General features: G+C 43.5%; 1 protein-coding gene across 6 annotated transcripts in view; it reads right to left on the minus strand.

Moving 5' to 3' along the window:
* LRP1 (LDL receptor related protein 1) overlaps nucleotides 1–18,702 on the minus strand; it is a 335,312-nt gene that overhangs the window by 205,700 nt on the left and 110,910 nt on the right. For all 6 annotated transcript variants that reach the window (XM_060272179.1, XM_060272176.1, XM_060272175.1 and 3 more), the window contains 3 exons: nucleotides 5,836–5,955; nucleotides 5,028–5,156; nucleotides 4,152–4,415 (listed from right to left, as the gene is read on the minus strand). In XM_060272179.1, the coding sequence (XP_060128162.1) occupies nucleotides 4,152–4,415; nucleotides 5,028–5,156; nucleotides 5,836–5,955 (513 nt within the window). The remainder of the gene's footprint in view (nucleotides 1–4,151; nucleotides 4,416–5,027; nucleotides 5,157–5,835; nucleotides 5,956–18,702) is intronic.

An 18,702-nucleotide genomic window follows, 5' to 3' on the forward strand; every position in this document is an offset into this window, starting at 1 on the left:
TTGCTTGGGATTTTCCACCGTAACAATGAGATCGTCCGCAAACGCTCTGAGTTTGTAATTTCTGGTCCCTAGCATTATGCCTTTGATTTCCTTCTCCTCCCTTATTTGTTTACATAAGACCTCTAATGTTAAGATAAATATTAAGGGGGACAGGGGACACCCCTGTCTTACCCCTTTATTTATCTCACATTCTTGAGTTGCGTTTCCATTTATTATGAGTTTGGCTTTTTGTTTTGTACAGATTGCGTTAATTCCATTTATAAATTTCTCCCCAAAATCCATTTGGTGGAGTAGGCCTTTCATAAAGTCCCACGAAACACGGTCAAAAGCTTTTTCGGCGTCAACCGCCATGAATATGGCAGATTTATTTATTTTTATATCCAAATACTCTAGCAAGTTTACAATATTTCTGGTGTTATTTGAAATACGCCTACCTGGAAGGAACCCTGCCTGGTTTTCGTGGATGACATCACAGAGAACTTTTTTTGCTCTTTGTGCCAAAATATATGCATATAACTTATAAGCATTGTTAAGGAGCGCAATCGGTCTATAATTTGTTACCTCTTGTTGATCCGTTCCCTGCTTGGGTACTAGAGTTATGAAACTCTCCTTCCACGAATTTGGCATCGTCCCTTCCTTCATTATGGTATTCATGATGTCTTTCAATGGCTCCATTAAAATATCCTCAAAAGTCTTATAATAGGTGGCCGGAAACCCGTCCGGCCCTGGTGTTTTTCCGGTTTTTGCTTCCTTAATTGCGTTTTGAATTTCAAAAGCTGTTATTGGTGCCTCTAAAATTTCTTTATGTTTTTTGAGAATTTTGGGGGGACTATGCTTTTCCAAATATTTTTTGATATTTTGTGGTGATTCTCCTTCCTTTTTATACAAATTACTGAAAAATTCTAAAAAAAGATTTTCAATTTCCTTTGGGTCAGTTACAACTTTTTCCTCTACTTTAATTTTATTAATAATTCTTTCAGCCTCCCTTTTTTTAAGCTGCCAAGCTAAAAGTTTCCCTGGTTTGTTGGCAGATTCAAAAAAAATTGCTTCATCAATTTCATTTTATTCTCAATTTCCTCGCTTATTAGCATTGAGTACTGAGATTGAAGTATTTTTAGATTTCTTTTTAACTCCTCACTCTCAGATTTTTTATATATATCTCTCTCTTGCTTCCTAATTTCTTCTAGTATTTCCTGCTTTTTCTTTTCCTTTTGTCTATTCTGGATTGTATTTTGTTGTATAAAGAAGCCCCGGAGAACAGCTTTGCTGGAATCCCATACTATTTTTTGATCTGTTCCTTTGTTTAAATTTAATTCAAAGTATTCCTTCAATGTCCTCTTGGCTTTCTCCAGAATTTTCTCATTTTTTAGCAAACTTTCATTTAATCTCCATCTTATTGTTCTCTTTCCTCCTCCCTTCAGTCTTACATATACTGCGTTGTGATCGGAAATAGTCTTGGGTAAAATTTCAACCTCAGATACTTTAAGTGACAGTTCTTTAGTTGTCCATATAGCATCGATTCTTCCGGCCGATTTGTTTGGACATGAATAATAAGTATAATCTCTTTCAAATGGATTTCTGAGTCTCCAAATGTCTTCCAAATTTAGCAGCTCGATTAATTGAAAAAAGGTTTTTGGAAGCTTTGACTGTTTTTTTCTTGCGACTTTTTTAGATCTATCCAATTCAGGTGCAACTACCCCATTTTGATCTCCTAATAATATAATTTTTTCTCCGATTATATCCCCCAAATTTTGTTCCAGACTTTGAAAAAATTCACTTTTTTTACAAATTTCACTTTTTTTAAAAAAAAAATTGTAAAAAAAAAATATTGCTACCTATTCCTAAAACGATACATGGTATATTAAGAGCCACTGGGAATGTTCAAGGCTGTGATGGCAGCAGAGCAGAACCACTATTTATGATGAGAGGCTGCCTCCAATTATCCCCAAAGTGAGTGTTAAAAAGCAAAAACGGTACAGGTGTGAAGGGTGCAGAATTCTCTATTTGTCTGTATCCCTCTCCAGATACTCACAGGAATGCACCCCACAGCCAGCTACTTCTATTATCAGCACCCAGCTAGAGATAAAATTTACCTGAGGGCACATTGTCTGCTGAAACTTAAGCAAGGGATCATAGATCACAGAGTTAGAAGGGAGCACGGTGATCATATAGTCCAACCCCCTGCAATGTAGAAATCTTTTGCTTGGGGCTCAAATCCACAATCCTGAGATTAAGAGTCTCATGTGCTACTGACTTGAGCTAGCCTTTGTAATAGGGGGTGGTTCAGCAATGCCCCCCATACCTTGCAGCGGCAGTGGTTTCCAGTGAGATCTCACCCAAGTCTTACAAGATCTCACAAAGCGCGTAAGATCTTCTGAGACTTTGGCAAGATCTTGAAAGAACTTGACGGAAGTTGATGCCGCTGCTGCTCGTGCTTCATGGACACCATCACACAATACAGGTAGAACAGTGGGGGTGGCCCATTCCCATTTTGCCTCAAGTGGGGAATCAGGATGTGCTGCCCCTGAATCTAGTGTATCTGATCAACCAGGGTCATGTCCAGAGAGCAGCACTGGAAGACTCTGCTTCAGCTACATGATCTTTCAGCTATGGTGTACCAAAAGCTATAATATTGCCTCCAATGCTGTTTAACATCTATATGAAGCTATTAGCAGTTTGTGGGCAAAGTCTCATCAATATGCTGAGGACACACAGCTCTAATGGATGATGACCATTGAATTGAATGTAAGCCCTAGGAAGACAAAGGAACTGGGGGGGGGGGGTTTTCCAGTGTCTGGGAGTTCCCTGTTCTGGATAGGGTTGCACTCCCTCGATCCACCTTTGTCACTTGAAGCTCAATGGCCTCAGTGGGTAGGAGTGCCTTTTACCAGCTGCAGCTGTTAAGCAACTACAGCTGATAGTCTGGCCATGGTGATTCATGGATTGGAAATATCAAGATTCAGTTACAGTGGTGCCTCGCTTAACGAATGCCCTGCTTAACGAAATTTCCGCTTAACGAAAGGATTTTTCGAGCGGAGGTTGCCTCGCTAGACAAATTCGTTTTATGAAAAATTCATCTAGTTTCCCATAGGAATGCATTGTAATTCAATTAATGCGTTCCTATGGGCAAAAAAAAAATTCAAAAAAAATTCAATGCATTCCTATGGGATTCGCTAGACGAATTTTTCGTTATAAGAAAAGACCCGTGGAACGAATTAAATTCGTCTAGTAAGGCACCACTGTATCACAATGTGCTTTATGTGGGGCTACCCTTGGGCCTCATCAGGAGGCTCCAGCTAGTGCCAAATGCTTTGGCTAGACTGCTGATAGAAACAGACTATTGCCAGCTCATAACTCCAGTGTTCAAAAGTTTGCACTGACTGCCCATATGCTACCAAGCCAGGATCAAGGTTCTTGTATTAATTTACAAGGCTTTTAACAATTTGGGTCCAGATCACTGAGATCTTCAGGGGAGTCACTGTTAGTGATCCCCATAGCTCAAATGCAGGACTCAAGACCACCAGGAGTTGTGTGTTCAGTATTTTGAGTCCAATTTCATGGAACTCCTTTCTAGTAGAGGTCGGAGAGGCCTACTGAACTTCAGGTGCCTACGGAAGAATTTGTTTTATCATTGCAGCAGGAATTTTAACTGAAGCTTGGTTTTATAGTTTGAACTGAAGTTTTACTTCTTGTATTGTAAACTGCTTAAGAGACCACTTATCCTTATTCAGCCATTGTCTCCCTTTGTGACCAAACCAATTGTTCAGCTTTCCCGTTCAGCGGTTTTCCATCTGTATATTAAATAGCTTCGCCTCAAGGGACAACATCTACTAAAGACAATAATCTGCCCCACCCTGCAATGCATCCCAAATTCTTCCTTTTCACTTGTTTCACTCAAGATTAATGATGATAAAATAAATGGTTGTCTTCTCAGTTAAAAGCTCCATTTTCCACAAAATTTTGCCAATTGAATAGTTACATTTTTACCATCTTAAAAACAGCAACAAGCCGGAAGGGTTTGAGGGTGGGAATCAACCACACAACATTTTTGTATGCAAAAGTAAATTAGTATATTAATCTAAAGAAATGTGTGTTTCCATGAGAGGAGGAGCCTGTTCACGAGAACTTCTATACAGCAAGCAGCAACTTACGGTGCAAGCTGAGAGAGATGTTGATGGTCCACTCCTCAACGAATCCCTTGAGATTGGGGATCTTGGCACATTTCAGGATAGTTTGGGAAGAGCTGTCACCAACATGGACCCAGCAGACTGTGTCTTCTCTGTAGTTGAAATCCATGGCTGTGGTCTGCTTGGTGCTGGTGGGAGTGATATTAGGGACAGACCCACCATTCAGGAAAGTAGCCATAATGTTCTGAGAGTTGGCAATGAGTAGGATTGGAGGTCGATCTACTGGTTCTGTTGAAGAAACAGAGTTGCCAAGGATGAAACAAGGATTAGGCACCCAGATGTAAATCTTTCTTAATGGACCTACTCATATTAGGATGGGCTCCAGCAAATGCACTAGCCAAGGGGCACCCCCAGGTAACAAAATATGGGCATGCACAAAATGTGTCAATTCCTCATCTGTAATATGTAAAAAGAAACATGTAAAAAGGAGAGGAGAGACAAGCTGTGTGATGGGGCAGTTTGTCCCGCTATCATACTGCCCAGCAACAAGTGAAAAAGCATTCACACTCAAGTGAGTTGTTTGCATTGCCCTGCAAATTATTGTAAACGTGCACTTGCACGGTGACTTTGTACGTAGATCGTGTACAAAATGTGGGGATAAAGAGCATTTCTGGACCTACATGACACTCTGGGGGTCCCCAAGGAATCAAGCTGGCAACTTCCTTTATGAGAGTCAACATGAGATGACTGGCATCCCAAAACATTTCTGACAAGGTCTTCCAAACTGTGCTCCGCTAATAAGAAAATATGGTGAGCACAGTAAAAGTGCTTTGTAGAGTGCAAACTAGGCCGCCACTGCGGAAAACCACAAGGCTGAGGGGAAATGACTGATTTGCTTACCATTCTTAGCTTTGCAAGACTTGTGATCGGGCTGGAGCAGATATCCTTCAACACAGCTACAAACGTAGGAACCATGGTGGTTGGTGCAGGTTTGGCTACAAGTGCCATAATTAGTGCATTCATCAATATCTGTGAAGAAGAATGAGAAAGTTATTACTAACCTGTTAGATATCTAATATATCTCAGTAAAATACTGCTGTGGACGTGCATGAATGGAGTGGAAAGACTAAGATTTAAAAAACTGAAACATTGGGATAAAAAAAGTACATGTTCACTTCCTCCAATGGCACAATACTCTGGGACACTGTCCTGCACAGGCCACTCTGAAATGAATGAAAGCTCCCCATGAGAAAAGGAGTTTGCCTTTCCATGTGAAAAGGTCATATACCGAAGAACTGATTTTGCCATAACATGTAAGCCCAAAAAATGAAACATTTCTTAACACCCAGCTTGTAAGTGTTGTGCCTGTATCACTCTTGAATTATCAGATGCATAGCTATCTCATCCCTGTTTCTAGGTCTGCCTCCTCCCCCCAAAAAATGTTCACAAAGTGAAAATGACATGTAGCTGACATACTGAAAGTGACACAAATATAACTCTCTTGTTCATCACAATTAAAAGTCCAACACCATAACTTATTTACTGAGAGAGGAGAGGAGAGGAGAGGAGAGAAGGAGAAGGAGAAGGAGAAGGAGAAGGGAGACAAGCAACACTATCTACCAAACATATGTTTTTCCTCCTTAGAAGCTGCTGTCAGAGGCCTGTCTTCTGCACTCTTCTCTTGTTCTGTATTACGGCCATCACCTACCTTTGCAGCTTTTCCCATCTTCTGCCAGCTGGAAGGTACTGTTGCAATAGCACTCTGGGCCATTCAGAGTCGGGGCACAATGGTGCTTGCATCCCATCTCTGTGCAGTTTTTGTAGAACTCTAAAGAAACAGTGGGTGGGGGGTGGGGAGGGAAATGGCATCAGTTGGCTGCTGGGAAGGTGATTTAGATTTGAACGGGGGGGGGACCTGTGGCTCATTTCACGTTGCTGCACTACAACTCCCATTATCCCTGGCCATCAGCCATGCTAGATGGGGCTGATGGGAGTGAGTCCAACAAACACCTGGAGGGCCACAGATTTCCTACCCCTGGATTGGAGATTTCAGGGACATATAAAACCTAGACTAGTGACAAAATTCACTGGATATTTCTTCTGCATTAATATTCACGCACGGCACAAACAGTTGTGCAAGAAGCTACAAGGCTCATGTAGAAATCTTCCTATTGTGTTTTGTTACATGTGCATCAGTTTTAACATAAGGTTCCCCCTTAAATCAGGCAGGTGTACAGCAAAGAATGAGTCTTGCTTCTTCAAATTAGTTTGATATTTTAGGAACCGCTTAGGAAATGCAAAATGACACTCTCCAAATGAATCCAGTCACTCTCATATTCAAAAGGTTTGCAGCAATGCAACTCAACAGTTCCATTTCAAAGACGTGGTGGGAGATCAGCTAATGGCCAAGCTTATCCTGGGAAAAATCCTGTAATATATGTCATACCTGCCCATCCCCATCTCTAATGAATTCAATTTTTATTTATATTTTTAAATAAGCACCAGATTCTGGAGTGAAAAATTCAAGAAGATCCGAGAGGGTGCTGGGGTGTGAATCTTGTGTTGTCTGCAAGTTCACATCATCCACAATTATCACCCCCGGATCCTCTGCAACACTGCAAGAGTTCCTAAGGCACACTACTCATTTTGATGTGGCAATAAGTCTTGGGCCAGTACTGAAACAGGCCCACAAGTACTGTAACTGGCAGGCACCATAATTATCCAAGTCAAATCATCAGTCTACTGGGGCTGTCACAGATAGGTGCCATTGGCTTCGGTACTCAATATAACTCAAGGGAATACTGTTACCCCCACTATTTCCCATCACTCCAGATGTTTCCCAATCAAAACCGGATGTTAATATTTAACTGATTTCTCATTTACAGTCAAAGTCTCTCTGGGGTCCCTGACTCCTAATAATCTCAAAAGATGTACACAGGTGGCTTATTTATTCATTTACTTGTTCATTCATTCAAGCATTTCACTCTATTACACTTCCATTTTAAAGATTTGCAGCAGTACAGCATTGCTGCAAACCTAGCTATAACATCATGCCACTATGCCTCATCCAAGTTATTATGTGATGCTGCAACCAAACCACGTGACTGAACTATAAGAATGACAATTATTTTAAAACTGTACAGCTTAGCTGTGGAGGGAGAAAATTTGCCTGTTATTTTAGTTTTGGCAAAGTTGTTGAAGACCCAAACATTATCTTTGTAGCAAATTTAACTCAAGGATTGTTTTCCTACACAGAAAAACATTTCCATTTTTACAACAGCTCCTAAACTGTAACAATCTATTATGAACTTAGGAAAATGCCGTACACCAGCATTGTCTATTTTGACCATAGCTGCCAAGTTCTCCCTTTTTTTAAGGGAAATTCCATTATGCTAAATAGGCTTCCTCGCGAGAAAAGGGAAAACTTGGCAGCTATTACTTTGACTGGCATCAGCTCTCTGCACTTTCAAGCTTTCATATGCCGCTATCTGATCCATTTTTTAAAATGGAGATGCCAGGGGATTGAACCTGGGACCTTCTGCATGCAAAGTATGCACTCCAGCACTGAGTTGTGGTCCTTCCTTGAATGCCTTCCTTGAAGGAGTCTTCTCCTTCACAATTTAAAAAGCCAGTTTGCTTGCCCAGTTGTGTAAGCCACTGTGCCAGACTGTATGTTTTGAATATAGAACAGCTGCAATATCAAACATTATGCAGGCGACACAACTTGATCTGGGCCACAGCTACAGCGAGGCATCATGCTAATGCACTTTAGAAGCATTGTTAAAAGTTGCTAAGAACCACCAATCTGGGAGAGACTAAAGATGGGAATATTTAGAGGCAGGTTTGGGGGCCAACTCACTTAGACTATTCCAAAGCTATTGTGGCTATGGCAGGTCCCTCTACGCTAGGGCTGGAATTTCACAACTGACTAGGCAACTGGCAGGAACGACCTTTTTATTATTATCTGGGATGGGATGGACCAACACAGCAGTTCCCAGGCACACCAACACAAATGTGATTCTACCCACAAGGTTCCAAAATGAGGGGGGAGGGGGAATGAAAAGTACCCTTTTGCTGGGAATGCTAGCTATTCAACTAAGACAGCAATAAGATAAGCTTCTGCGGCTCCAATTATTGCACAATGGGGTCAGCACTGTAGCTTTTGTGGCCAAAACGGACAATAATTATGTGCTACTGGAGTGCACTTCGACCTACAAATGGTTCTTTGTCTCTCTCCTCTCCCACCCACCCACCCACCCGCTCCCCCTTTCTTCCCATCCTGGGTGCCACCGCTGCCACTTCAGAGTTCAGCATTTCAAAGCTGGTTACAAGAAGAGCCCCATGCATTTATTTACAATGAATTGGTTTGCAGTGATTTCAAAATGGAATTCATTATGAAAAGAGCCTTAGGGCAAGTTTGCACATGACACTTTCTTCTATATGCAAGCAGCCCTGAATGAACTCAAGATCTATAGTTGTAATTAATAATGCAACCTGCACAAGCAGGCAAGGGTGGATGTAACCTCCACCAGTGGCCCTTTTAATCTGGCAACTGCCTAAAAGGAAAAGGAGAGAGAGTGAGATCCCAACTTCATCAGCTTTGCACTGGCAAATGCCATTTGGCTCCTACTTCCCAAGGTTCATCAGTGGCTAGTCTATCTGGAAGCTGTGATAGTGAAACAGACTCCCAAGAGAGGTGGTGGACTCTCCTTTCTTGGAGATTTTAAAGCAGAAGTTGGATGGCCACCTGTCAGGTATGATCCAGTTTGAGATTCCTGCATTGCAGGGGGTTGGACTAGATTACCCTCGGGATTCCTTCCAACTCTACAATTCTATTATTCTATGCTTAACAGAAGGATGAGACTGCTGGGGTTCTTTGGATCAGTGTGGCTAGGACCAACTGGGTTCCTTCCACCCACAATATATTTATCAGCAGCCACTCAAAAAGTTATTATACTTAGCCGCTACATTTGCATGTTTGGTTTCCTCTTCCCTATGTTATCCTTTGTTCCCTTTTTTGTCAAATCCATTAGTTTGTAAGCATTCTGGTGAGGGCCTATTTTGATTCTTTGTATCATTTATCAGAATTTTATGTTGAATAATCTTGCTGGCAGTATGATGGCCCTTTACCTTTAGGGACACAGGTCTAAATCACCAAGCCTCTTGGGCAGGGGTCCCCAGACTACGGTCCCCGGGCCGGATGCGGCCCAATTGGCCTCCCAATCCGGCCCGCGACGACCCCCGCCGCCCGCTGCCGCCGCCTGCTCTTACGGCGCACAGCGTGGCGGCGATCTTCCAAATCGTCGAAAATCGTCGAAAATCCTTTGTGCGCATGCATATGGGCCTCTCCCGACCCAGAAGAGGTCATTTCCGGTGCACTTCCGGGTCGGGGGAGGCCCATACGCATGCGCACAAGCGATTTTCGGTGATTTTTTCCCGACCGTGTGTGTGTGCGCATGCGCACGGGCGCGCACTCCCCCGCCCTCTGCCCCGCTGCGCGCACACTCCCCTGCCCTCCGGCCCGAAGCCCGGTAAGTCTGGGGACCCCTGCTCTTGGGCTTGCCGATCCTAAGGTTGGTGGTTCGAATTCACATGATGTGGTGAGCTCCCATTGCTCTGTCCCAGCTTCTGCCAACCTAGCAGTTCAAAAGCACACCAGTGCAAGTGGAAGGTAAATGATGTTTCCATGCACTCTGGCTTCCGTCATGGTTTTGTGCCAGAAACAGTTTAGTCATGCTAGTCACATGACCCAGAAAGCTGTCTGTGAACAAACACCAGCTCCCTTGGCCTGAAGCGAGATGAGCACCGCACCTCATAGTTGAATTTGACTGGACTTAACAATCCAGGGGTCCTTTACCTTTACCTAAACTGTACTTTGGTGTTTTATTTTTGAAAGCAGCTTTGAGACTTATTGTGGAAAGTAACTAATTAATTACAGGAGTATTTTGTTTTCAAGAACATAAGAATTTAACGAGTGTGCTGGATCAGGCTAATGGCCCATCTAGCCCAACATCCTGTTTTCACAGTGGCCAACCCGTCGTGGCCTTTATTGGGCCACTAGCAGGAAACAGACTACTGCATTCCATTCAATCATCTTGTTTTTACTAATGTCAAACAAATGCTCTCAATTTAACATGATTTTTATTTATTTACTTTTATATTAAATTTCCAATAAAAAGGTAAAGGGACCCCTGACCATTAGGTCCAGTCGTGACCGACTCTGGGGTTGCGCGCTCATCTCGCATTATTGGCCGAGGGAGCCGGCGTATAGCTTCCAGGTCATGTGGCCAGCATGACAAAGCCGCTTCTGGCTATTTCCAATAGCCATTACATAACTGGCACCTGTGCATGCATAAACAGAGATTCCATAAGGAAAACAATGTTCGGTTGTGATGTCATAGTAATTGAAGACACACTGCCAAAGCAATGTGACCTAAGATGCAAGGTTTTCAAGTTTTCTCATAAACCTATCCTCCTTTTTTAAAAAAAATAATGCTGTAAAACTGTTATGATCTCAACTTTCAGTTTTAAAAAGGGGTAGGTGGGCGTGTTGAAGTTCTAGAAGTCACAACCACAGCAGAAAAATTGAGGAAGACAAAATGATTCATGGACATCACATGCTTTTTTAAAGCATAAAATAACCGAGTAGAAGGAGAGAGGGCAGGGGGTGTAGCCTCTAATCCTCCAGAGTTACACCATCCCCAAGGATGCTTGAAGGCTCCATTGCCAAACTGCTCTTACCATGATCAGTACATTTCTCCTAATGCTCACCTGAAATTTACTTTCAGGTAACCTTATCCCATTTGATTTAATTGTAAGGATAAAATGGGGGGGGGCTTTGTAAGCTCTGCCCCCAAATCAATTTTAGTGCTATTGCATGTTTTTAAAACAAAAAACTCCAGTGCACAAAATAAACAAAGGTTGTATCCACCACTAGACCTACTCAGAGTACACTTATGGAAATTAATGAACCTAAGTTAATAACATTCATTAATTGCAATGGGCCTGCTCCAAGTCTAGCATTTCATAAATCCCAAAGAACAGCAAATCCCCTTTGGCCCCATTCATGTGGAGCTGAATTGTAGAATTGGAAGGGACCCTGAGGGTCATCTAGTCCAACTCCCAGCAATGCAGGAATATGCAGTTGGCCCATATGGGGATGGAACCCGCAACCTTGGCGTTATCAGCACCACACTCTAACCAACTAAGCTGCACCAATCTGCAGTATTTTGGAATCCAGCCAGCACAATGAGGACCCACCCCACCATTCATTTGACTCTAATGGAATTACACATCATAAACAACATTGATTAAACCAACATTGTCCAACATTGAGGAGAATTACTTTGCCTTATCCTCACTGACAATGGCAGGGTTTTGTTTTTTTAATAAGCTCTGAGCAAACAGCCTTAAGGAAAGTTTCATTGCTAAGCATACACAGTTCAGACAATTTTTTGCAGACATTGCCTAGGGACATCAGGGCACCAGCCAGGCTATTGTCAGGACACATTTTGATCCCCTCCCTTTGCATGGAATAGTTATGCATTTTTGCTGCATACCAATAAGGAGCATCCCTTGGGGATCCACCATGTTGCTGCTCCAAGAGGAGGATCTCAAATTGCAGCCAGTTGCAGTTGCCAAGGTAATTCATTGACAGCTTTGCATGCTTCTGGGCAGCGCTTTTTTTCCTGGCAGTATGTGCTGGTATACGGTACCACCAACTATTTTTCCGGTGGGGGGGGGGGAGGCACTGCTTATTACCATCATCTCATTCCCACATATTCTCAAATTTGGAGCCCTCAAAAAACAACTCCTGGAGCTGAGCACCAACATGAACAAACTCCCAAACCAATAACCCTCCTCTTCCCACCCCCACCCAACCCTAACATGGCTGAGCCATTGCTCCTCCCAATGGGCAGAGGCCACTGTGGGTGACGCTGAGGCCTACTCACAAGCTGCCGAGGAGTCCCTTGTTCCTCCTCACTCCGGCCGCTCTAGTAGGAGGCAACAGGGACGCCCATGGCACCGGAGGAAACAACTAGGGAGAGAGGGGGCAGGGGAGGGGAAGCTAGGCCGTGACCTGAGGGGATCACTAGGAGGAAGAGGAGGTGGTGGGGCAGCTGAGTGGGGATGGGTCACTATCCTGTGGATGGAAGACATGAGGGAGGTAGGGCTGCGACAGGACGACTTCACGGCTGGGTTGGACGTCTGGTGAGTGGCAGCGGAAGGACAGGCGGACAGACAATGCTCACCCCCCTCCTTGCAGCAGTGCATCATTTCCTCTATTCCCCACCCATTAGTTTCCTCAGTCTGCCTTCAATTGGGTGCTCTTTGTGGGCAGAGGTTGTTTACAGTGGCCATTTCTCCCATGGTTCACAGCCTCTGTTACCCAACATTTTCCCTGAACTGGCAGGCGCATACGAAGAAGACCGCCAGTGAAGCGAATAGGAATCCAGCCAAAGCTGCTGCCATAATAAATTGTTTTAAGGTGCTCTGAGGCTCTTTGGTCATATCTAAGCTCTGCTCAGAGTAGACCTGTTAAAGTCAGTGGACCTAAGTTACTCATACCTACTAACAGCAAAAGGTCTGCTCTGGAGTGTGACTAAGTTTGGCTTTGCAACCCTTTTTTTGCTTCTGCTGCAACAGTTGAACAGGGTGACTACTCTGGAAATCCATATTTTATCATCATTGTCATCTGCTTGGAGAAAAGGAAAACTGTGAGGACAGCAACAGCCTGCTGTGGAAGGGCTCGCAGGTCACGGGGAGGGGATGGAGGGAGGGAAGCATTGTGAGGGGGGGCAGGGCAGTACTGGCACCTTTTTTCTAGAAAAAAGGCACTGCTTCTGGAAGAGGGAGTGCAAAGACAACCAATTCCTGGTTTTCCAAGGTACAAGCCCCTCCTCTGGTTCTGATTACATAACAGCAAGAGGCTGCAAGGCATAGTCACAGCTTCAGGCAAAATCTTAATGGATTGGAAAACTGGGCCCAAACTAACAAAATGAATTTTATTAGGGACAAATGTCAGGTTCTGCACTTGGGCAGGAATAACAGGTACACAACTATAGGGTGTGGGACAACATGGATAGCAAAGATAGGCTGTATGCCTTAACTGTTGTATAAACCAAGCTCCTTTTACCCTTCATAGACTTATTGCATCCTCATGGTTTCTTCCGCAGAACGCTGAAGTCTGCTAATAATGCCTTTCTCTCCCTCCGTCCGTTTATCACAAAGGTCAGTCTTGCGATCTTCTTAAACAGGAAAGCATGCATCAGTATGCTCCTGATAACTCTACTGTGTGCTTGTAAAGAACCTGCCCAGATATGCACATTGTACATATCAAGCACTCTATGATGTGACTATCTATTAATAAAAGCAGCTTTCCTTTGCAAGGAGTCATAAGCGTGGAGACATGTTGCTGGCTTTGATCTTTGGTCTTTGAATGACTCATCAGGTTGTCATTTATACCTCTGTTTTTACATTCTGAGGATGCTTTGGGGAGGGTGGGAAGGATTCTGCTCATCAGAGTCATTAATACCAGGGAGTGGTGCTACAGAGAGTGGTGCTCACTTTGGATTTAAGTTGTTTTGCTTGGTTTTTAAACTCCTTTTATTCTGCATGGTATGGCACCAGATCTTACATCCATAGTAATTATATAGATACTGTATGTTGGATTGGTTGATTAGATGATAATGTCAGAAGCTACAGTGGTGAGCAAGGAGGATAAATGCCAATTATTTTAAAGTATTTAACAATGAAAAAAATGATTTATTTTCACATTTAAATTGGACTTAAAAACAACATTGTCTCTTAAAAAATAACAACCCAGTTTTACAATGAAATATAAATTGAACGCAAAAGTCTACGCTTAAATTCACTTAAAGATTAATCGATTACCATCTTATCAAACACCCTGTGCCAATTTTTCTGTGTAAAAGATTAAACTACAGTATGTGGGAAAATACCTGACTTGAGGTCAAGCATTGTACATATGACACATCAGTCCATGTACTATAGTTATTATTATGAGTAGTTATGGATATTTATTCTTCTACTCACTCAGCAGTAGGGAATATATGCTTTCCATCTCCTGAAGAAATATAATTCTGCTTAATAACTGGCAGTCCTTGCTGTGCGGAATGTTTTGGGCCCTTATCAGAACCCCAAGCGGCTTTGGCCCCTGCAGTAGCCCAGGGGGATTTTTCCTTTTCCGCTTCCTTTGAACAGCTGTCCAGATGCAATATCACAAATTACTTTTGAATAAAACCCCAATCTAGCTCCTGGGGCAACTCTATCTGGGCCCGGGCAACCCTGCCAAATTCTAATCTAGGTATGGTAAAATGCTTGCTGATAGCTTGAACTTGTAAGGAAAAAGAGAAGTGTTTTCAAAAATCGTAAGGGAGTTGGAGATATTCTGCACGTGTTGCATCTCTCTCTGCTGTTGTTGTTTTAAGATGTGCTGAGCATATGTGTCACATTATTGTAAAGCCCTTGTGTTATCACAGAAGCCAACATACCGGTAGTGCCTTTCAGATGTTGCAGATTATAATTCTCATTACTCCTGACCACTGGCCATGCTGTCTGGGGCTGATGAGAATCGTACCGTAGTTCTAAACAACTGAAGGCCACCATGTTGGCTACCCATGTAACAGAACCTGACCTTCCTGTGAAGACTAGTTTGTGCAATATAAAATCTGCTCTTGGCCTCTGGCCATTTCGTGGAGAACACCGTGGACCATGAGACAAATTGGCTGTCCCTGGAGTTTAAGTACTACCCCATCCACAGTTGACACCTGGGCAGAAGGCCCCCAGTTGCAGCAGCACTTAAAACTGTTTATTGAATGGTACTAATGACAAGACAATGCCAAACAGACCACAACAGAAAATATAGAGCATGGTAAAATAAAGCACACCTAGCCAAGGTATTTCAACCAAAGTCTTTTTCACTTTCAATGCTGAGGAAACAGCAATCCCACTGTAGGGAATGCCAACTGGGCTAGCAGCCTGGAGAGTGAGCGATGGTCATGTCCCCCCACCCCACCCCAGGCTAGGGATCTACAAGTATAGCATGGGTCTCCATATAAGAACCTGCATCTCCAAATGATGGCTCAACAAGGGGAGCCAGCAATCAGTAGATTCAAAGATGGATGTGACTTTAAAGTGAATTTCAATGCTTTCTCAAGATCTGATGCTGGACTTCCTCAGCCACCCAAAGAGCCTTCTCCCACAAGACTGACCTATACCATAAGGCTCAATCATTCCATGGCTGCCTATTAAAAGCTTAACAGGGATAGCAACTATCCACTGAGATTGTCTGTCTGTCTGTCTGTCTGTCTGTCTGTCTGTCTGTCTGTCTGTCTGTCTGTCTGTCTGTCTCACACACAGGGGCGTAGGAAGATAAGGGTGGTGGGGGTGGGCCGCCCCGAGCAGCGCAATCCCAGGAGCGCCATCATGGCTGCCCACCCCGCCTCCAAAACATGTGCCCCGCCCCTGTGCGCAGTGCACCCCGCCCCAAAATGCACGCGAGGTGGCGTCACGCTTGTGGTTGGTGTGATGCCCCTCACTGGCCCGCCCCTCGCCTCTGTCCAGGGAGAGTGCGCACTGCATGCAGACGCAGTCTCCTATTGCTTAGAAGAAGCCCTGGAGAAGAGGTGATATCAACGACTATGGGAAGGCAGCAACTTTTAGGTTCAGCAACTGGGTTCACTGAGTAAGACCTACAGAGCATGAGCTGCTGTGCCCATTAGACCTGAAACTCAGCCAAGTCTGTGAACATCGTGTTTCACTAATAAAGAGTTAACTCCAGCTTTGAACTGTGTGATTTACTATCACTTTGTTCCTATCACTTTGTGGAGCTTGCTGCCATATGGCAGGCATCCATGGAAAAAGCCTACCAGCTGAGTAATAGGCCTCAAAAGCTTGGTGGGAACCACTCTCAAGGGGCGACTGAGAGAAGAGAACACACACAGAAAGAAAGTGGATGTTAACGGCAGAGAAGAAAAAGAGAGAATGGAAATGAAATTAAAGAGAGAGTTTGTGTAGTAATTACTATGGAGAAAGTACTCTCTAGAGCAGGCATAGGCAAACTTGGCCCTCCAGATGTTTGGGGACTACAACTCCCATCATCCCTAGCTAATAGGACCAGTGGTCAGGGATGATGGGAGTTGTAGTCCCAAAACATCTGGAGGGCCGAGTTTGCCTATGCCTGCTCTAGACAGAGAACAGTTCCTTTAGAACAGAGATGGGGTGGCCCTCCAGGTGTTCTTGGGCTACAACTTCCACCTTTCCTTACTATTGGTCATGCTGGCTAGAACTGATGGAAGTTGGAGTCCAATAACACCTCTGGTGTGTCACAGGTTCCCCAGACCTACCTAAGAAATGAAAAGGAGAGGTCAAAAGGTAAGAGCCATGCCCCTTTCTATGTGCATATGGAGAATGGAGGTGGGGTGCCCATTCTAACATAGCTTGAGAGGTTCCCCAAATGAGGTTTTGCATGAGCACACCTGTATGTGTGACACTAAACAGAGTTCAAGAAAAGCAGCAGAGCCCACCTGTGGCAAGGCCTATTAAGAGTAGTGGGGTTTTTTTTACTTGATATTATTATTATTATTATTATTATTATTATTATTATTATTATTATTATTAAACTTCTAATTCAAACTCAGCACCAAGCATGGGCCAATTTGTAATGTACTTAAGATTTACACTGTACAAATGATGAGTCAAAAGGAGGGGTTCCCCCCTACCCACTCCACTCCCTGGAATGAAATAGCAAGCTGGGAGACATGGAATAACAAGCCTTCAGAAAACACAGGCCCATGCACTGAAACTCCTGTCATAAGAAGATCCCTAGAGATTTTGAGGAAATTCCACACCACGCTCCTTACAATATAAATCCACAGAAACTGCTGTTTTGAGATCCCAAAATTCCTCAAACTTTCTATTAGTAAATAAACTGTGGCTGACCCCTTGGAACATCCCATATCTTTCCCTTTCCCTAGTCCAAAAGCTTCATTCAACACCAAACAAGAGGGATGTCATTTCACAATCTCTGGCAGCCTCCAGCCTCACGCTCAGGTCATAGGAATGAGTGCAAAGGTAGGCCTTTGCCAATATGGCTGCCCTTCAGAAATGAGGTGACCGCATTCACTTTGACAATGAATCCATCTGGAAAACAACAGCATGTTTATGTGCAGTAAGAGGAAGCGGTTTCCTGGGATAAAGGAGGTTTAAAACTACACTGTTCTATTCCAGTTTAGCTTCCCAGAACTGACTCTTAAACAAAAAAAGATGCAGCTCAGTTTGCCTGAACACTGCCATGAGTGGAGGAATAAAGGAGAAGCAGGAGCTGTGGCAACCTAGGAAACTGATAGAAGAAAGGCAAGATTAAGCCAGTTTGACTGGCATTAGGGCTCTCTTTGGTCAGAGAATGGAGCTTTAGCTAGTTTCTCTTTCATATGTCCAGGCATCTAGCCAAACTCTTTGCCTATTAGCAAGGACAACTGTATATATTCTACACCACATGAAAATCTGAGGTGATGCCACCACACCTACCCCACCCCCACCAAATGCTTGGCTTGTCAGTTTCCCATGTTGCTGAGAACCTAGCAAGGGACTATGAGACTCAGGGTAGGAAGCTGGAGAACCTTGGGCTACATGTGGTTTTTTCATTACTCCTTTCTGATGAAGGTCATGGCACAAGAAGAGAGATGGAAATATTAGAAGTAAATTACACAGGGAGTGTCATCAGAAAAGGTTTGGCTTCTTGGACCATTGTCTCTATTTCCACAAGGAAGGACTTCTGTCAAGAGACAGGTTGCACCCCACAGCAACTGAAGATAATGTGTTTGCTAAGAGTCTCGCAATCCTGATCAGCAGAACTTTAAACTAAATCCTGAGGGGGAAAGAGACAATATTACAAACGAAAGGAGAACATCTGGTACTGGGCATAATAGCTGCACTGATGCATAGGAAACTGATGTGGTACTTCCTGCTAAAGGGCAGGAAACTACAAGAATGAAGCAACTGGAGGGAATAAATTGTGGTTTCCATTGTCTCTATACTAATGCACAGAATATGGGAAAAAGCAATACAAATTTGACCTCTTAATATGGGGTGGCAAATATGACCTAAAGTGAGGAGCAAGCCAGCAGTAAATTACACAGAGTAATTAACTCTTTCTTAGAAAAACAGGATTTGCACAGGAGTGCCAGCATTACAGAGGGTTGGACTTGTTGACCCTTGGGGTACGTTCCAACTCTACAGTTCTACAATTCTATGATTTTATTATTCTATGAACAAACACTGAATTTTCTAGAGAGGAGCAGAACAACTGTGGTAGATACACTCATGGTCCCAGGCTTTGGAAGCTTAGGAAGAGTCAGGTCACCTCAACCAAGGGGGTAAAATCAGGAGGAGGAGAGTCAATATGTCCTTTCCCTTGTTGGGCAGGGAGAGTATCCAGAAAATGCTGACAGGGTCCAGGAGTCTAACCCTTGTTGGAAAGACACACACCAAGGAATGCCGCTGATTTGGCTCATCACAAATTCCTTTGCTTAAAACACAAACATACACACAC

Source organism: Zootoca vivipara, chromosome 2, assembly GCF_963506605.1.
Source record: "Zootoca vivipara chromosome 2, rZooViv1.1, whole genome shotgun sequence".
NCBI lineage: Eukaryota > Metazoa > Chordata > Lepidosauria > Squamata > Lacertidae > Zootoca > Zootoca vivipara.